This window comes from Sebastes umbrosus, chromosome 18 (assembly GCF_015220745.1).
Source record: "Sebastes umbrosus isolate fSebUmb1 chromosome 18, fSebUmb1.pri, whole genome shotgun sequence".
Classification (NCBI taxonomy): domain Eukaryota; kingdom Metazoa; phylum Chordata; class Actinopteri; order Perciformes; family Sebastidae; genus Sebastes; species Sebastes umbrosus.
In genome coordinates this window covers 26,181,778-26,203,365 of record NC_051286.1, presented here as the reverse complement: position 1 = coordinate 26,203,365, position 21,588 = coordinate 26,181,778, and the positions used below count along the sequence as shown (strand labels likewise).

The following is a 21,588-nucleotide window of genomic DNA, read 5'->3' as shown; positions in this document are numbered from 1 at the left end:
AAGTAAGACAGGACTGTGAGTTAATCCTGTATGCAGCAAGAAGTGCTAATAATAGGTTAAAGGGAAATGTGTGTGTGAAGGCCTTTGAAAAATAATGTGCGTATTACAATATAAAAATTGTAGGGCTGTCAAAGTTAACACGATAATAATATCTTGTAGCGAAGGAGGTTAAATAATGCTCCAATACTGGCAAACTGGGAAAACTGGCATTACCATTTTCCTTGACCTCTGACCTCCAGATATGTGAATGTAAATGGGTTCTATGGGTACCCACGAGTCTCCCCTTTACAGACATGCCCACTTTATGATAATCACATGCAGTTTGGGGCAAGTCATAGTCAAGTCGGCACACTGACACACTGACAGCTGTTGTTGCCTGTTGGGCTGCAGTTTGCCATGTTATGATTTGAGCATATTGTTTTATGCTAAATGCAGTACCTGTGAGGGTTTCTGGATCAATATCTGTCATTGTTTTGTGTTGTTAATTGATTTCCAATAATAAATATATATACATTTCCATAAAGCAGCATATTTGCCCACTCCCATGTTGATAAGAGCATTAAATACTTGCATATATCCCTTTTAAGGTACATTATGAACAGATAAAAAATGTGCGATTAATCACGCTAAAATATTTTTTATCAACTGACAGCCCTAAAAAACGTAAACATGTTATTTAATAATACTAATTGCAACAAATACACAACATTTCACAGTTTTTATTCTGAATTTTGTGTTTGTGTTTGGCAGGGTTGGTTATTGTTTTTTTTAGTTTTTTTTTTAAAGATGAGCTTTTGTGCTTTTTCTCTTTCCTTTACTGTGTTATATAGTTTTTTGTGCATGTAAAAGGTCTGCAAAGTTACAAAGCCCTAGGCCAAAGGGAGTAACTCTCCCCCACAGAAACACTGCTCCTGAACGGCCTGAAACACCTCGCTCGAAGTCCCGCCTTTTTCTTCCGTAACGTGGCGATGTTACCAAGTATCATATTTGCATAATACCTGCCTAGAGGGCTAGTTTGGCACGCCCTCAAACAAAAAAGCTAGTTGGAGCTGAGCTGGAGCGGAGTCTGAAGAGTTCGGTTCGATTGACCAATCCCAACAGAGTGGGGCCAGCTGACCAATCAGAGACTGGGCTGGTCTGTTTCAGACAGAGGGTGAAAAAGAGGTTCTGCAGCATAGCCCGTATGAGAAAAATAAAGCCTTTTTTGAACATTAAAACATGTCCACTAGGCCTGTCAATCAGTTCAAATATTGAATCGCAACTTAATCGCACATTTTTTACCTGTTCAAAATGTAACTTAAAGGGAGATTTGTCAAGTATTTAATACTCTTATCAACATGGGAGTGGGCAAATATGCTGCTTTATGCAAATGTATGTATATATTTATTATTGGAAATCAATTAACAACACAAAACAATGACAGATATTGTCCAGAAACCCTCACAGGTACTGCATTTAGCATAAAACAATATGCTCAAATCATAACATGACAAACTGCAGCCCAACAGGCAACAAGGGGAGACTCGTGGGTACCCATAGAACCCATTTCCATTCACATATCTTGAGGTCAGAGGTCAAGGGACGCCTTTGAAAATGGTCATGCCAGTTTTTCCTTGCCAAAATATAGCGCAAGTTTGGAGCGTTATTTAACCTATTCTAGTTTCATATGATACCAGTATCTTCACTCTAGCTTTAAGACTGAGTCCGCTACATCCTAAAAGCACCGACAACGTTATTGAACCTGTAGCGTTTATTATAATTATTCAGGTAAATTAATCGCCTCTTTGAAAACTTTGCGGTGAAAAATGTAATATTTTTACGGGTCTCGGGCTTGGGTTTTGCAAAATGTCTCGCTAGCGCCCCCTAGAAAGTTGGAAAAATTGAGCCCCTCGCTACGGTTTCACCTACATGTATGAAATTTGGCAGATAGATGTAACATGTGGAGACGCAAATAAAATGCCTCTTGGAGGTATGCCCAAAACTCAACAGGAAATCGGCCATTTTTAATTTAATGGGCGATTTTCGCCCATTTTTAGCGTTTTATAGGCCGTGCATTTTAACGAATTCCTCCTACAGATTTCATCAGAACAACTTGAAATTTGGTCAGGACCATCTTAAGACCTTAAGGATGAAAACGTATTCAAATGGTGAGTTTTCACTGAACCACCTGACCGTGGCGTGGCGGCCATTTTGAACCATTTGCCATGAAACACGAGGTTGTTGTAACTCAACTGCCCATAGTCCGATCTGCCCCAAATTTCTCAGGCATGATGGGGGTCCAGTCCTGACGACATGTACATGCAAAAATATACTCATAGCCACGCCCCCTTTCATAACTCGTGAACCGTTTGTCGTAGAGTCTTGTGGCAGGCGTCATTGTACTCATCAGAGTTCATTATGCCTGGCCGCGTCGATCGACATCCTGCCAGTACCCCTGACGCGCGGGAAGGTGCGAGGGCCCGTTCATCGCTGCTCGCAGCTTTAATTAATAATTATATCATATATCTATAGCACCTTACTGTATATGTGCAGCATTAGTGGCACTAGTGGATTTTTAGTGGAGCTGTTGAGCTACCTAAGACGTCACTGCCTGAGGACGCTCAGATCCTCCGGATTTCTTTGCATTAGAACTTACTGAAACAAATCCCATTACCTTGCCAGCAGGTTTATATAACGTTACAATGTCTTCTGTGCAGGTCGAAGAGGGCTGGTGGAATGGCGCCATCAACGGCAAGTCGGGACTGTTTCCCTCTAACTTTGTCAAAGAGCTAGACGCCACAGGAGAGGACGGAGAGTCCAACGACACGACGGCAGACGAGGCGGGTAAGACGGACAACGAGCAGGGCTTCATTAATGTGAAGGGGTTGCAACGTAGCAGTTGGGGGGAAAAAAAACATCAGAGAAGGAGTGTAGTGACAGAGCTGTTCAGGTGTTACTGCGGCCCAGCTAAAAACAAGCCTCAACAAGAAGTTTAGCCCGAGAGTTCAGTCTGCAGCTGGCTGTTTCTAAGCCTTTTTGTCTGCTGGTTATGACTTGGAGCTACAGCAGATGAAAGGGGAATAAAATATATTTTTTAGGATACAAGACAAATCATGTATCCTATATAGAATATTGCAGCCGAAAGGCAAAGCAGTAAGATGCGATACTCGTGGGATGAATTCACCCCCGTCGTATCTCCTCCGCAGATGGAATTGGAATGGAAAGCAGCTCCCCCGTACCGGCCTCAGGAAACGGAGTCATCGCTCAGCCCAAGAAGATCCGAGGCGTTGGCTTCGGAGACATTTTCAAAGAGGGGTCGGTCAAACTAAAGGCCCGACTGCCGAGCCCCGAAACGGAGGAAAGGAAGGACAGAGTAAGTGGGAACGCAAGCTCGTAATATATACACTATATGAAATGTTGTTAAAGCTGAATTGTGCATGTATGTAACACTGCAAAATGTTGCGTACTCACTAGGGCCAGGTATCGCTTCTCGATATACCACTCAGGTATCGACCGAAATAAACCCAGCACCGAGTAACATCGAAACTTCTCCAGTCAAACGACGCCTGCAGTTGATTCTTTTTGAACCCAGATACTAGAAAAAAATTATAACATATAAATATAAATATAAATATAAATATAAATATATATATATATATATATATATATATATATATTTATTTGTATGCTTTTGCTCGCAGCCAATCACCGCAAGCGTTCTTTGATTTAATGCGATGTGTGATTGGCCCACTACCACAGCAGGTACAACCAGTACATCCTGGGGGTGGTGAAGTCCAGCGCGGTGTCGAGACGAAGTCGGCAGTTCGAAGTTCCGAGATGCCTCCAAAACGTTCAAAAGTATTGGTTATATTACACACCTGTACGTTCGATAAAAATAAAGCAATTGAATGCTTGGATCTCACATGATGGGTATTGAATGAAGTAGAAAAAAAAGGTATCAAATGAAGTACTATACTCTCTATTGGTATCACTTAAAGGGTACTGGTATTGGTACTGGTATCGTATTTTTTTTTTTAATATTTAATCGCAAAAACATTTTTTTATCTGTTCAAAATGTACCTTAAAGGGAGATTTGTCAAGTATTTAATACTCTTATCAAGATGGGAGTGGACAAATATGCTGCTTTATGCAAATGTATGTATATATTTATTATTGGAAATCAATTAACAACACAAAACAATGACAGATATTGTCCAGAAACCCTCACAGGTACTGCATTTAGCATAAAACAATATGCTCCAATCATAACATGGCAAACTGCAGCCCAACAGACAACAACAGCTGCCAGTGTGTCAGTGTGCTGACTTTACTATGACTTGCCCCCAAACTGCATGGGATTATCATAAAGTGGGCATGTCTGTAAAGGGGAGACTCGTGGGTACCCGTAGAACCCATTTACATTCACATATCTTGAGGTCCGAGGTCAAGGGACCGCTTTTGAAAATGGCCATGACAGTGTTTCCTCGTTAAAATTAGGCCCTCTACAACCTAAAAATTGCAAGTTGCGTTAATGCGTTAAAGAAATTAGTGGCTTTAAAATGAATTTGCGTTCATGCGTTATTTTACGTTAACTTTGACATCCCTATGATTAAGGATGCACCGATACCAGTATCAGGTATCGGGTCCGAAACTGTGCTCATGTACCGGTACTCGCAAAACGGCTCCGATACAACGGCACCGATACCACTTTATGGCAGCGTGACGTTAACCTCTCGTCACCATCTTTTGGGTCCTATCGCACGCGCTCACGCTCCACCTCCCCGACGGTGCGGTGCGGTGCGGGTTGCCTCACTGTCATTGCGCCACGGGGTTTTGCTTGCACCCTCTGACTCGCGCGTGCGTTAGACTCCTTGGTCCGTGTTTCAAGACGGGTCGGGTGGGTTGCCGACATCGCCGCGGACCCCTGGCGCCTTTTACGTGGGCCGAGCCCCGCCCTGGGGGGCACGACGTGGTTGGGGCGCACTAAGGACAGTCCTCCCCGGTCGACAGTCGCACCGGGTGCAGGGGGCCCCTTGGGAGAGAGGGCGCAGCGAGCACTTTGTCCACGGCCCTGGGAAGCACCTTCACCCTGAGCCTTTCCAAGCCGACCTAGAGCCGGTTGCGGGGCACCCCTCATATGCGGGACTCCCCATCCTGCCGTGTGTCGCTCACACCCTCCAGCTGGCTGTTAACGAGGGTCTTTTGGCACAGAGAAGTACTCGTATCGGTACTCGGTATCGGCGAGTAACCAAATGTACTTGTACTCGGTCTGAAAAAAAGTGGTATCAGTGCATCCCTACTTATGATAACCACCTTTACCTTCCAAATTGGTTGGACGTCGTAGGAACAAGGTTTTTTTCCCAGCATAACCCAACACCTACTAGTCCACATAATGAAAAATACTTCGGACCTTTCCCTCTGCGGTCTCCTGCCTGAATGTTTCTTTGAACTGACTTTTGATGACTCACAACAGCTCCAGTCCAGTGTGATATGACGGAGCAGCCAATCAAATGCCTTTTGAGTAGGCCTGTTGTGTTATTATAATTTTTTTTTAATACCTGTTTACTACAGAAATAATGTAGTCAAAGGCCTTTATAACCTTGATTTATCATTCTCACTTCATCAGTGATCTTTTTGTTGAGCTGACATCAGGCTATTTCATATTTCCTCATTTTGTAGCCTTTCTCTTGCAGAATAAATAGATTCATATTTAGCAAGCAACTTATGCAAATCGACTGGGCTCATTTACATCTGTAGTCTCGGTGAAGTGAAATACATGCAAAATGCTGCACTTCCAGCGACAGTAATTTTGCGGCAGGCTACGTAAACATCTTCCGTAGTGTCAGTGACATCTCTTAACTACATCTACGTGATGTGTGATGTCTCTATGCTTAATGTCTGTGTTGTTTTAGAGGAAGTGTCCCGGGTCGGCCTTTTTTTGTTTTGAGAGGTCCGTTGTTTACTGCCTACACTGAAGGAACGAACCCAGTTCATGTGAAGTTTCTGTTTGATGTGAACACACTTGTTTTGCTGTCATCAGCACACGTACAGTACATGATGTCAAATACAAGCAGGAAACACCATTTAAAACTGACGCAAAGTTTGGGATTGATGGCCGGTAACTTCCTTCTACCTCTGCACAGACTTGATTGAAACAAATATATCGATTCTGGCATTAAAAAATCAATTTAAAAAAAAAAAAAAGTTTTCCCCCACCCCTACTGACTATGGATAAGTACCTTATTCAGCCCCACCCACAAAACATCCAAACTTTAACGTGCTATAGCGATTAATAACACCCGGTAGGCTCACTGCTTCGTTTAAGCATGTAACCCCCGTTCTGAAACTCTCCCGTTTTCCTTCTCTCTTCCTCTTCACAACAGCCCTCGCACTCTCTTTCACCACTAACACGGCTTCCTTCACTCTCCTCCACTCCTCACATATACCGCCACATGTCGCATGCTCTCGCACTCTCCTCTTCACAGCCAACGATCTCTCCATTTGGCCTTCACTTACTGCTCCGTCCTCTGCCTGCAGTAGCAGCAAGGACATGCCTGCTTGTGACAATTTTTGACTTTTTTTTGGTACTTTTAGCAGGTTAATGCATTAATTTCTGTTAGTACCACAGCATAGTAGTACTCCCTTTTTATTTGTATCTTCTTTATTTCCATGTAGTCTTTTTTTTACTCACTAATCATCACTTCCAAGCAGAAAAAAGGCACAAGCCTTCTGTGTTTCACTGTTTTACTTTCTCTCTTTCTTTCCATGTCTTCTACAATCCTTAACTGCAAACCCCCCCCAACCCCAAATTAACAGCATCATTCATAAACATTTCTACTCAATAGCACGGAGTCGTGATCAGACTGCTCCGCCTCATTTGGTTCAGGCACAAACCGTACTTCGGACTCCTCCACATATCCACTCATGTGCGATAAATCATTTCCATCTGTATGGTTTTGCTTCATTTTAGCCAATCCCATCATTACCATCTGCCGCAAAGCCTGCCCATCCCAACATGACAGACTCGCAGAGAGCGGACGCGGACGGCAAATCCAAAGGTAAAAAAAACACTGTAAACGTACTGAAAAATGATGCTTTGACGTGTGGAAAAGTGTGTTTTTTTACTGTCACAGTTCCTCATCAGTGTGAGGAGGGGGCGGGGGGTGGAAAAACGGCTTGTCCTGTTTACTTCTAAAGTTGGCGTGCATCTGTGATTAGTTACAGCTCCACTGTGTAGTTTCGATATCCCGAAACATCATTGTAAATACTGGAGAAAGAAAGAAAAGAATTACCCTCAAGGAAGTGAATTGTTTGTGTTTGGTGCCGTTTTACGTACCATTTTTAAGGCATTTCGTGCTCGTCTGTGTGCTCACACGAATAATAAATGGCTGCATACGTACACGTCTAGTATGCTCCCTTTGGTTTCCTGAATCCTTGACAAGACCCCATTGTTTCTGTTTCCTCAGCGAAAGAGTACTGTAAGGTCACGTTTGCTTTCGAGGCTACGAACGAGGACGAGCTGACCATCAAGGAGGGCGAAATCATCCACATCCTGAGCAAGGTGAGTTTTTTTAACTGCTTCGCTCGTTCAGGTCAACCATCCGTCGTGAATTTTCAGTCCAAAAAAAACAAGACTGCTTTCTTTTGGCAAGCTTGACTTGTAGACCTCCTCCAGAGCTGGGAGCTGTGTCCTGATGATCTCTCGCTCTCTCTCTGCTCTGGAGATGACACGCCGGAGTGCTTTCCAGCTGATGTACCACACAGAGATACAGTTTGCGAGGATGCTCTCCATGGTGCAACGATAGAAAGTCACCAGCAGTTGTTGGGACAGACCAACTTTCCTCAGTGTCCTCAAGAAAAACAGCCTTTGTTGTGCTTTCTTAACAAGTGCAGCCGTGTTAATGGACCAAGTGAGGTCTTTCTGAGATGTGAATACGAGATATCAGCTCTGTAAATGGATAGATGTTGTTAAGTTCTGGCTATTCCTGATGGGACGTCAGTGTTCCCAGCATGCCTAGTGGTTTTAGAATCTCTTCTGTACTGAAGGTCAGATGTTAGATGGATCATCTGATTTACAGATTTACAGCGCCCCCGTAAGAGAATTTAACAGAAGATACACACACTGATCATAAGGAGGATTATTCTAAAACAAAAACACATTTTGGAGTAGTAAATGCACAGTTAAAACCAGTGTTGCAACCATAGAAATAGAATTATGAGTAGAATGAACATTCTCATTCAAATCAACAAAACAGGATGGTCAGGGGCAGCGGCCATTTTTATGTGTACCGTTGCCACAGCGGCCGTCATAGCGGACCGACTTCCGTATAAACTAAACTGACTTGCGGCAAGTCTGGGACTCACCGAGGTGAGGTTTTGCAGTAACAACGACTAAATCGAGCATAGGAGTAGTGACATTACGAGTAGGGATGCACTGATACCACATTTATTCAGACCGAGTACAAGCACTTACATTTGGGTACTCGCCGATACAAGTACCGATATGAGTACCGATACGAGTACCGATACGAGTACTTCTCTGTGCCAAAAGACCCTCGTTAACAGCCAGCTGGAGGGTGTGAGCGACACACGGCAGGCTTGGAGTCCCGCATACGAGGAGGTACCGGACCCGATACTGGTATCGGTATCGGTGCGTCCCTAGTTACGAGGCAAATAGAAAATGTAAATGAGTCAAATTGAACAACTTAATGCTTCATTAACACACTCTGGTCACAGCAGAGGAAAGCACACTGCTATCACCAGATGAGTGACAGCTTTGTTCGGCTCGTTTTCTGTAAGCAGCGTGGCATTGGAAGCATGGCGGAATTAGAAAGCGAGCTAGCTAGCGGACACTTGACTGGTTAGCTCTTGGACTGGTTTCACCAGGCTTTAGCGTCGATTGTGGAAAATGAGCTGGTGGCCGGGCGCCGGGCCTAAACTGTCCCTCTGCCTGGGGACAAGCTACCTAACTACATAGCTAACTAGCCAGCCAGCTGTCTCTGGGAGCTGCATCCGTTCTCTTCTCGGCGAGCTGCGAACCACGGATGTATAAAGAGAGCTGGATACAGCGTTGGAGGCTCCCTGTCATTCCTGTGAGAGTTGCTCAGTGGCGCGTGAAGCCAAAATGACTCGACTGCCGAGAGCTAAAATACCCGGATCATCCGGCGATCTTCCTTTAACTCCGCCTCCCAGCCCTCGGTCTGGGTCTCATACACATGAACGGAGGAAGGGAAATAACTCTGGATTCAGCTATTAGTGCATTTTACAACTTTTAGGACCTGATGATTTAAATAAAGTCTTTTCAAGTGTTCATACCGGGAAGTTGGTTTACCTAAAAAAAAATGATCCTCTGAGTTACAGACGTCTCTTTCCCAATGTACGTCTATGGGAAAAAGCTCTTTTTGGCATCGCATGACTGACACGGAAGTTGTATTTCAACCGTTCGGCCACTACGGAAATTGGCTTCAAAGCTTGGCGCTCTTCCTCGAGGGCTCGGCTGCAACCACACACTTTATGGCTCCCCCTTTGGGTTCTGTTGTCACCATAACAACTAACAACAATTTATTTTGTAATGGTCAAATCACCACCGCAAACAGTCCAATGACCCCTTCTACTCCTATTTTATTTCTATGGTTGCATATTTGTCGAGGCGTTTACAAACGATTGTCATCTTTTAATTAATTAATTTCTTATTTGAGTGTCCTCTAAAATTGACTCATGGTCAGTAGCATCTCTCTGTCAAGCCTGTGTATTTTTGTAAAGGCCCATTTAGTCGTCTGATTTAACCCAGAGAATAGGCACCGGGTCCCCTCCTAATGGGTCATTCAGGAGTAAAGGATTACATGGCAACCGGCCCGCACATAGAGATACACAGACTGTGTTTGGCTCGGCTCAGCTGCCTCTGGCATGCTGTCGAGGTATGACGACTCTGACTCAGAGAGGCTGTTAGTTCATAGCATAGAGAATGATGATGACACATAACCGTGACTCCTTCAGCTCCCCTACTTAGACTTTATTAGACCACCATCTAGTGGACACCGTTGGGAAGTGCTCGATAAATGATTGCTTCTTTTCTTTTACTAGTGACTTTCACTTTGGAACAGTGTTCGGTTAAGGGTCATTTATTTTCTTCTGAATCTGCTTCTTGCTGCAAAAATAAAGAAATGACATGCGTATAAGAGAGAAAGTGACGAAGTATATTACTAACGTTTTTTCCCTTGGATCTCTACCAGGACACAGGAGAGCCCGGCTGGTGGCGAGGGGAGATCGGGGGCAGAGACGGCGTCTTCCCCGACAACTTCGTAGTCCTGGTGTCTGAAGCAGAGAAAGAGGTAACATCAGAGAAATTAATTAAATGAAACTATTTTCATAACTGATTAATCATTTAGGTCAGTGGTTCTGAAACTCTTTACACCAAGTACCACCTCGGAGAATATTTGACTCTCCACGTACCACCATTATGACCAGGGGTAGGCATTTATTTTTCATAGTGGGGGGGGTGGGATCACATGAGAAACCCAGATTGTTGCCGGGGGCCAAACGAATTCTGTCAGACGTAACCTCTATTTTATCACTACATTAATTTATAGAAAACATACTGCGCACTTATTTTTTCAGCATTTATTATACTGAAAATCACTCCAAACAGCATGTTATTAAGAAAATGACATCATAGCCAGGAGTTTTTTAACCGTACAGGACAAACTGTTTTGGGTAGTAATATTTCCATTAACAAAACTTCACAAACCAGAGAATCCCCCAGCATGCCAACATATAAAAACATGCATTGCAGGTCCAAAAAGCCCTATTTTTCAGGGCAGGGAGGGTAATGTACACAGTACTGTACTGTACTTTGTTATTGTCATCTATAGTGGTTGTTTGCATAAAAACACACACTTCAAATGATTATGATTATTTAAATATTTGCTTTGATTAAAAAAAATCTTATAATCTAATATCTATTTTATATTGATGTGAAAACATCTCCTAACAACTGGATTTATTCAAGTTTCTCACCAAAAACTACATTTTACGAGATTACATTTGAACACATCATGATAACGTTGTAATTTACCTTCGCCAAATAGTCATTTTTCCTGAGTCAACTTTGAACGCCTCGTAACAATAACTCAATGGCACCTCCGTTAACATGCGTATCTCCGCTATTTATCCAGTCAGGACTGTGCTGCCCACCTGCTGCTAACAGCTAACGTTACTAACTCTCCTCCTGCTGATTTCAACACAGGTTTGTTCACAGTGTCGCATTATCAGGGAAAAAATAGGGTGCGTCCCCTCAGGTTTAGTAGCGCCATGCTTTTGAGCGTTTTTTTTTTTCTCTCCGCCGTATCTCCAGTGATTGAAGAATTAGAAATTAAACAGCCCAAATTATCCCTAGGCACAGGGGGTTAAACAATTGTTCTGACATTTTACAGATCAAATGATCAAATGATAATGACACTAATCGTTCGTTGCAGCCCTTAAATGGACATTAATCATCTTATTTGCACAAAAATGGGTGAAATTTGTCTTTAAAGTCGCCCTCCACTAAAAAAAAAAAAATGTGTTTTGCTTATTGTCACTTCACTAAAACCTCGTCCACACCGGGAACGTCAGGAGCGCGTGGCGGCTGCGTTACCTGTTGTTTTTTGTTCGGGGTCTGTGTTAACAGGTTGGAGCAGCCACACTCGGCTGCGTGTCAGCTGCGTCTCTTCTAGAGATTCGTTACACTGACACCATAATTAATCCATTCCTAACACTGCTCATTTTATCACAAGTCTTACATATGGCATGCTATACCTTACATCATCTAATTAATACAAGGGAGCGGTAAAGCACAGCTTATGTTTTACCACATCACAAATGCAGAAATCCTGTTTCTTATAAAGGCTTTTCCACATCGGGTAATAAGGCCTCTTGATAATCAGCCAGATGCCTTTTAGCTTATTGCTAACAAGTCTCCTCCAGGCATCTTTAATGATCAGTGAACCAGATTTTGAAAAGCATCTTCATGTCATGTTAATGTGTGTTGAGCAGACTGTGTGTGTGGGTCTCTGGGAGTGTGTCTGTTCTCTATGAAGTCTAACTGAAATCATTACTCTAATACATTGCGTGTCCTTATCTTCATATTTCAGACTCCCACGTCGAGAGGGTCGTTGAGATCATCTCCTAAGCAGGAGTCAGAAGAGGTAAGCTGGCAGTGCCTCTGATAGGATGATCCCATTCTGCTCTGGATGTTGCATGTTTTTGATCACACACTTTGGCGGTGCATCATCACTGAAGTTCCCCCTCATGCCAGCATCAGACTGCACCATATTTTTGACTGTTACGATGGTTACTGTGTTAGATTAGACGATTGAGAGCCATAAATTCTTGTCGTGACTTGGCTGTGACACATGACAGACTACACGACGGTTCCCTGTTGTTCCGACAATACACACTCTCCCGGCACCACCGTGTTGATATACAGGCTTACTGGGGCTCAAGCCCTCAGGCCGACCACGTGAAGGGGCCCAAGAGGCAGGAATATAATTCACAGGGAGAAGCGAAAGCCGGCGCGCAACGGGATGCTCCATGCGCAAAGATGCAACGGTGGTGGTGTTTTTTACTCCGACACTACCTTGATTGAATATCCTATCGCAACGTCCGGCAGCAGTTCAGCCGGGAAGGTCCGATGACATCATTCTGCATAATAAGCAGCCATGTGCTTCTGTTTACAGCTGTGTGCGTCTGTGCTCTGCCGGTCAAATTCACGGAGCACGTCGTGGAAAGCGAAAAAAAAAATCAAACATGCTAGACTTTCTGTCGGGACGTCGGGATGTTGTGAGGCGTCCCAGACGCGGTGTCGGTCACCATGTGCTATGACACACTACACGAGGTAAAACAATCGATTGTCACACACAACACTCATTTATCGTCCCTGATCCGAGTCGACACCCTACGATGGCCACGTCGGGCTGTAATCGGGCTGATATTGTGTAGTCTGAACCGGACATTAAAGAGATAGTTTTTTTGTAAGTGGTGTTGTGGGAGGTACTTAAAGGTTTGGGCCGGTGTAAAAATTAGCAAACCAGTTACATATTAAGTAATGCTGTCAAAGTTAATGCGATAATAACACGTTAACGCAAATTTGTTTTAATGCCACTAATTTTTTTTAACGCATTAACGCAACTTGCGATTTTTAGGTTGCAGCGGGCTTAAAGGTCCCATATTGTAAAAAGTGAGATTTTCATGTATTTTATATTATAAAGCAGGTTTAAGAGCCATATAAATACTGGTAAACTATCAAAACGCTCAGTATACGGAGAAATACACACAGCCCATATTCAGAAATTGTGCATTTGAAACAAGCCGTTAGGATTTCTGTCCATTTGTGATGTCACAAATCTACAATATTTAGACTATTACATGGTTTTAAACGTAAACATTCTAAATGTGTCCCAGTTTATTTTCTGTTGCAGTGTATGGGAATAACATCATCTGACAGGAAGTAAACATGGACCCAAGCTGTTGCCTAGAAATGCAATTCCGTTGCAATTCCGTTGAAATGCACTAAAACGGAGCGTTTCAGACAGAGGGTAAATAAGGGTATATTCAGACAGACAGTATGAGGAAAATAAAGTGTTTTTTGAACATTACATGCGTGTGTACATGTTCTAATAGAAACACAAAATACTAGTATGAACCTAAAAATGAGCATGATATGGGACCTTTAAAGCTAGAGTGGTATCATATGAAACTAGAACACCGAAGGAACCCATCAAGCCCGCTACAACCTCCGAAAGATCCAAATAGGTTGCTATAATACGCTAAAGAAATTAGTGGCGTTAAAACAAATTTGCGTTATTATCTTGTTAGCTTTGACAACTAGTGTATATTGATTGCGAGAATACGCACTGAAGAAGGGCGTCTTGCCCCGAAGGTACGTGTGGTAATATTGAAAAATTCAAATTGGAACGTTATCCTCGTCTCTCCTTTTCTACTGCTGATAAGAAGTAATTGAAAATGTTTTTTTCTATAGGTATAAAAAAATAAATTTACCTCTTTGGCAGGATGATCATTTAATTGTGCATATTCCTGTGAATGTGAGTGGGTGTCAGGCCAGACCCACTGGGGTTATAGAATGTGATTGGAATGTAAATGGCTTGCTAATTTAATAGATGTCAGCAATCAGTCCGTCATAGCTGATTATTCAGCCCACGGGCTCTTTGACTCTTATTTGACGACGTCCAATTCATTAAATGTCAAAAACAGCAGCAGTCTCTGAACTTTCTTCAAGTGACAGTCTGTTGTTTAAAGTCCAGACTTTCTATTGCCATGTTTGTCTGACTGATGAAATCTCTCTCTATAAATCAATCTAAATGACACAAACAGCTTAATAATGATATACTACTTAATAATACACTTAAGGATGCGCCGATGCCACTTTTTTTTCAGACCGAGTACAAGTACTTACATTTGGGAACTCGCCGATACCGAGTACGGATACGAGTACTTCACTGTGCCAAAAGACCCTCGTTAACAGCCATCTGGAGGGTGTGAGCGACACATGGCAGGACGGGGAGTCCCGCATACGAGGCGGTGCGCTGCGACCGGCTATAGGTCGGTTTGGAAAGGCTCGGGGCGAAGGTGCTTCCCGGGGGCCGTGGCCAAAGTGCTCGCTGTGCCCTCTCTCCCCGCCGGGGAGGGACGGGGCTCCCTGCTTCCGGTGTGACTGTCGATTGGGGCAGACTGTCCTCATTGCACGTCGTGCCCCCCAAGGGCGGGGCTCAACCACCAACCCGTCTCGCCCGCACCGTCGGGGAGGTGGAGCGTGAGCATGTGCGATAGAACCCGAAAGATGATGACGAGAGGTTAACATCACGCTGCCGTAAAGTGGTATCGGTGCCGTTGTATCGGAGCCGTTTTGCGAGTACATGAGCACAGAATCGGACCCGATACCTGATACCCGATACTGGTATCAGGTATTGGTGCGTCCCTAAATACACCACAGTTTATTAGTTGAATTTTATTTAATCTTAAGTATCTGAATCTGCACATAGCTAGTATCTAATATTGTCAAATAAATAAATAATTGAAGTAAAAAGTACAACATTTCCCACTGAGATGCAGTGGAGTAGAAGCAGGCTATAAAGATACGTAAAATAGAAATACTCGAGTAAAGTACAAGTACCTCAAAAAATTGTACTTAAGTACAGTACCTGAGTAGTCTATAGTCCACCACTGCTAGAGCACAACATTGTTTACAAGAGCACAAGATCTAGTCTCTGAATTTTGCATTCAAAGTGCACCAGATTGATGCATTTAACGCTAAAATGTACAAAATGTTCTGGTTACTGTGAAAACCTGGAACAAAGACTGGGGAAAACTGCTGGAAGGAATGTGTTTCAGCGAATAAATTAATTTACTTTGCAAGCAGTTCCGGGGTTCCAATTTTCTTTCATATCCTTAGTACTTTCTTGCCAGTACGGACGTTGAAGTAGGTCTTAAATAGCATTCATAGTGGTCTTAAAAAGGTCTTTAAAAAGTCAAAAAAGTCTTAAATTTGACTTGTTGAAACCTGCAGATACCCTGTGATAATGAATATTGTTTACTAATTATTAGTAATGCTGTAATTTCTGTTGTTTTATCATTAGTTTGTGTAACGTGAAATAATTAGTTTATAAATTCTATAATGTTTCATAGCTGATATGAGACGATAACAATTACATTCTGATTACATTAGTTAAGTATTTATTAACAGATTATTGTTGTACACACTATAACATTTTATATATAATATGTGAAGTATTTGTTAGTGATTACCAAACGATTTGTAAACCTTTAAATGGTTTGTAAAACATCTATAAACATTCCATAGATAGATGTACCAGGAACCGATTATTAACCACTGACAAAGTATTAACTATCTATCTAAATAATGTTTAAAGATGGTTTACAAACCAGTTATTAATCATTAACAAAGAGATAATAGATGTAACTCACACGGACCTATTTTTCCTCTCTCTCCCTCTCTTCCTGTCAGAAGCCGAAGAAGCCGCCTCCGCCATCGAAAAGCATAGGTAAGTAACACTTCACACCCTCCACCTCATTAAGTGCAATCAGCTCAGTGGTTAAGTGTGATGAAATGCTGCTACTTGATGTGTCTTGCAGTGGAACACTCCAACAAAAGCTCACTTAGCCCCCTAAGACCCGCGATCCCGACCGCCTTTACTGTTTTTCACTGGCTGTAGCAGGATCGGTTTTAGAGCTGGAGTGAAGGTATCACATGAAACTAGATAACGTCAGGAATCCTTCGGTACTGGTGCCAAATAGCTTGTCGGGGAGGAGGCTAAATAACGCTCCACATTTAGGCTAAATTTTGGGGGGTCCCTTAACCTATGACCTCAAGAGATGTGGATGAAAATGGGTTCTATGGGTACCCACGAGTCTCCCCTTTACAGACATGCCCACTTTATGATAATCACATGCAGTATAAATGTGTTATTGTCTGCTATTCTAAAATGGTGTTTTTGAGTATTTCTGCATACTGGGGTCCCTAAACAGTCTTAGAATTATATAAATTGGGTCTCACTGTAAAGCTGAGACTCTTCTGGATCCAATGAGCCCAACTGTATTCATGTGTGATGATGTTAGTCCCCATAGGAGACATTTCATCGTAGTTAGACCATTTTTTTTTAAACTTGACCTCACTGTATAAAAACGACCTGTGGTGACCTCTAGGATAATCACAGCCTCATGAAATTTTACAGTCTCAAACTAGAGACCTAGAGCATTCAGAAGATGGATGGCTTTCCTAACTTAGATTGATAATAAGGGGGTTTCTGAGCAGTTTACACAACAGAAGTGCTCGCCAAAAAATGCAATCATGCAGAAATCTCCAAAATGTCAAAAGTTTTTGATACCAAATAGCAGCATGGCTTTTTTCTATGGTGTTCCCTCAAGATCTTGGTGTCTTAATGTAATGTGGTATTTTGGAGAGATTATTGATCATTTCTATGAATTCTCGAGTGTTATAAAATGCTTAAATTTAGCAACAACTTGTGAGACATAATAGAGCATGGAGATGGACATCATACACTTCTATCATAATATTCTAAGCCCTTATACACATTGACAATTTATTCTAATTAATAAGTTAATGTTTATTTCTCATTTATGACTAGAACAACTTGACACACAGCGCTGAGCTGCATCTCACATTAATCTCCAGGTTCTCAGCTTTCAGATGATGTACACCACTTCTATGTGACATCTACTGTTGACCTGCTATCTCCCCCTAAAGATCCCCTCTGTACCCCCCTAAAAAATAAGACAAGAACAGGTCTATTGTGGCTCTCAGAGGGTTAAAGCAGCATGCGCTTCCTTCGTATCGGCACCGAGATCTACAGCTTGCAAAAATGCACGCTTTGCATCATTGTGTTTCCTGTCTGCACAGGAAGTAACAATCATAACTTTCTACCGCTGCGTCGTGTTGCTGTTTGGTGCATCTGTTTTCACGACTTCCTGTCTGTCGAGATTCTTTTCAATGAATGTGTATGTCTCACGCAAGCAAAAGCTCAAATGAGCGCATGTTGAGCTGTACGTGCACGGTACAATCTGTGCCACATAAGAGATAAACATTGAGTCTGTGTGTGTGGAACTGTGTCTCAGTGCGTGTGTGCTTCAGAGAGCAGTGGTTTTCTTTGTGGGATTGCACTTGTGAAAGTGTGTGTGTGTGTGTGTGTGTGTGTGTGTGTGTGTGTGTGTGTGTGTGTGTGTGTGTGTGTGTGTGTGTGTGTGTGTGTGTGTGTGTGTGTGTGTGTGTGTGTGTGTGTGTGTGTGTGTGTGTGTGTGTGTGTGTGTGTGTGTGTGTGTGTGTGCGTGCGTGCGTGCACCTTGTCATTGTCTGGTGACTCTTGAATCAGTCGGGTCAGGCAGACGAGGTGACGTTCTTTTGGACCATGTTTCGTTTTTCAGCCCTCAAGCCGGAGGTTCCCAGCGCCGACAGGAAGCCTCATCCCACCAGGCCGGAGGACAGAGGTAGGACACTCTTCATCTTTCATCTTCATCTCATTTTATCCCTCTCGTTGTTCACGACTTGGCACCACGCATCAAAAGCTTTACCTTTTCATCTTCTTTCTTTTCAAATTTGGAACACTAATTTCCTGGGTGCACTGTCCTCCGTGTCACCACTAACTCTACTGCTGACAGCAGTGGATGAAGCACCTGAACGCCACACTTGAGTAAAAGTACAGATATCTAACCGTAAAATGACTTAAGTCGAAGTTAAAGTATCGCTTGAGTAAAAGTATTAAATTCAATTTAATTTATTTTTATATAGCTTCAAATCATAAAAGAAGTTATCTCAAGATGCTTTTCATATAGAGCAGGTCTAGACCGTACTCTATAATAATAATGTAGAGACCCTACAAGAGATTCCCCTCCCCCCGAGCATGCACCAGGTACGACAGTGGCAAGGTAAATACAGGCTACATTACGCTTGAAGAAAAACGAGGTTTTCACAACTTTAAGGATTTAAAGAACAAAATCCAGTTTTTCCTTCCCTCGTAGTCGCAAGTAGCATGATCTGACATGCAGCCTGCCTGGACTTGAGCGGAAATAGAAACTTAAATAGGGCTTTGAGAGCACTTTGTTTGCACTAGCCCATCACGTAAATGATGTAACTTGCGAGCTAGGACCACTGATTCACCAAACCTGCTTGCTTACAATATTAACAAGTAATGAAGATGCTTAGGAGAAATGTACCGGAGTAAAATATACATATTATTTAGGAAATGTTTAGAAGTAAAAGTATACATATTATTTAGGAAATGTTTAGAAGTAAAAGTATACATATTATTTAGGAAATGTGTAGGAGTAAAAGTATATATTATATTTAAGAAATGTACCGGAGTAAAAGTATATATTTTATTTAGGAAATTTAGTGGATTAAAAGTGAAAGTTGACAGAAATATAAAAAAACTCAAGTCAAGTACAGTTAGTCCCAAAAACTACTTAAGTACTGTAACAAAGTATTATTACTTTGAGTGAATGTCCTTTGTCTTTCAAACGCCCATGTGTATGACGCATTAGAAACATACTTGTGTGTAATAATCTGCTTATAGCACTATATAATCATCAATGCTTTATAACAATAATCATAACACATTGAGAAGCACTTTATAATGACTTATAACGTCAAGTTTCATAATACTTAATAATTACTGGACTTTTTTTTTTGCAAGGATCATAGCATATTATAATTCCTATAGTTGTAACACATTATAGTCTTTTTTATAATGCATTATAATCACTGTAATAATGCATTATAATCACTGTTATAATGCATTGTAATGTGATTTCTAAGAATAGTCACTGTTTGCTTTAAGTAAAGTAAAAATTTATTTGAGAACGTTCTGTGTGTTGTTCTTGCATAGATTCAATGATAAACAACATAAATATTAATAAACTTATAAACGGTGATTATAATGTATTACAACTATGGGAATTCTAATACACTATGAAGTAATTTAGTGACCAGCAGTTATGAAGTGTAATGACCTGATAAGTCTTTATAAAATGCTTATTGTTATAATATGTTATGGATCTTTATCAGTGCTTATAACTATAATTTTACAGTGTTAAAAGCCGATTATAACGCGGTAGAAGTGTGTTTATAATGCATTGTAGACACGGGCGTCATAGAAAGTGTTGTTTCCCTCGGTGGCCTCTTTCTGCACTCTTTCTTTCAGTGTATTCATCCGTCGTACTTTTGCTCTCCGAGCTTCAGCCTTCATCCTCTGTAGCTCACGCTGCTCTCCCTCCAGGTATACTCCGTGTGAGAATAGTCTCTTACGCAAGACACTGTTGCATTTGCACTCTTCCCCTTTGCGTTGTGTGTGTGACTTAAGTAATGCTTCCTTTGAGAGTTGAATTAGAGTGCATTCAGGGCTGTTGTATCATTGCAGCAATGCGAGTTTAAAATGCAGAAAGCACAAAAAAACATTTTGCAATTTAAAGAAGGCTCACAAATAGCATAAAAGCTGATCTTTTATGCTTATTTTCAGTTGCATAATTGTATTTAGGGTTTCTACTAGAACATGTTTACATGCTTTAAAGGTCCCGTATAATGCTCATTTTCAGGGTCATGCTTGTATTTTGGGTTTCTAATAGAACATGTTTACATGCTTTAATGTATAAAGAAACACATTACTTTTCCTCAAACTGTCTGTCTGAATATACCTGTATTCACCCTCCGTCTGAAACGCTCCGTTTTAGCGCATTTCAACGGAATGACAAGGGAGTTGCGTTGCTAGGCAACGGCTTGGGTCCACGTTTATGTCCCGTCAGCTGATGTCATTCACATACACTGCAGCAGGAAATAAACTGGGACACATTTAGTATGTTTACGTTTAAAAAACGTGAAATGGTCTAAATATTGTAGATTTGTGACATCACTGTGAATTTTTAAATGGTAAATTGATAGTTAAGTAAACTTAGTTAATAGTTATTTTACTGTTAACAAACAATTAAATTATAATGAATAATGTTTACTAATTATTACTAAAGCTATGATTTATGCTATTGTAACAGTTTATTGTTGCACACATTATAACATTTTATATATATTTACAAATATTTATAAATAATTGAGATATTATTTGTAAACCATAAAGAAATTGTTTGTGAAACATCTAGAAACATTATTTGGATGGCTATAATAAAGTTGCAACTGGTGATTATAATACCTTGTTAAAGGGTTAATAAATACATTGTAAAGCGTCTATAAACATTAAGATGGATAGTTAATACTTTGTCAATGGTTAATAATCGGTTTCTGGTCCATCTATCTCTGTAATGTTTATAGATGTTTTACAAATTATTTCTTAAAAGTTTACATATTAATTTGGTAATCACTAACAGCTACTTGATATATAAAATGTCATAATGTGTATAAACTGTCAATAAATAGTTTACTAATGAAATCAGAATGTAATTGTTAGTGTCTTATCAGCTCTGATAAAATTTATAAACTAATTATTTCATGTCACTCAAACAAATGATAAACAAACAGAAGTCATAGCATTACTAACGATTAACATTATTAATTATCATGTCATTGTTTACAGTAAAATAACTATTAACTAAGCTTAATTAACTATCCATTAACAATTTGTAAATGATGGTTATTATAAAGTGTTCATTAATATATAGTTATGAAATGATGGGTAAAAAAAAAATGTCAGTAAAGGCACAACATATACAAAAACATTTAAAACAAATATATTCCTGGAGAAACAATAATTCTATGAACATTATGAAATTATAACACATAATTTAATAAGCCAATACAAAGATGAGTGAATTAAAACAAAGGCAAATACTGTGAGGTTGTTTTCTCTGATCTCACGCGTTAGCATGACTCCAACAGTTTGGTTATTCTGTCTTGTTACGGACTAAATCTATATGTCATTATAGAATTCCTTCTTTTTTAGTTTTCATTTTCAGAAGAGGTTTTCAGAACATTCAGCGACCTTGAGTTTCCTGGTTGCATCTGTCATAACAGCAGAGAAAAAAATCAATCTTCTCTTCCTCAGCCACCTCCTGACATACGGTTTAGCCCTGTAGCTA

At 41.1% G+C, this 21,588-nt stretch overlaps 1 protein-coding gene across 3 annotated transcripts in view; it reads left to right on the top strand.

Moving 5' to 3' along the window:
- The window catches only part of LOC119477402 (CD2-associated protein), an 80,246-nt gene that overhangs the window by 34,274 nt on the left and 24,384 nt on the right, over nt 1–21,588 (top strand). For 2 of the 3 annotated variants that reach the window (XM_037751490.1, XM_037751489.1), the window contains exons 5-12: nt 2,697–2,823; nt 3,186–3,352; nt 6,950–7,037; nt 7,446–7,540; nt 10,212–10,310; nt 12,111–12,164; nt 16,001–16,037; nt 17,935–17,997. In XM_037751490.1, coding sequence (XP_037607418.1) covers nt 2,697–2,823; nt 3,186–3,352; nt 6,950–7,037; nt 7,446–7,540; nt 10,212–10,310; nt 12,111–12,164; nt 16,001–16,037; nt 17,935–17,997 — 730 coding nt within the window. The remainder of the gene's footprint in view (nt 1–2,696; nt 2,824–3,185; nt 3,353–6,949; nt 7,038–7,445; nt 7,541–10,211; nt 10,311–12,110; nt 12,165–16,000; nt 16,038–17,934; nt 17,998–21,588) is intronic. The other variant, XM_037751491.1, reaches the window with a different exon arrangement.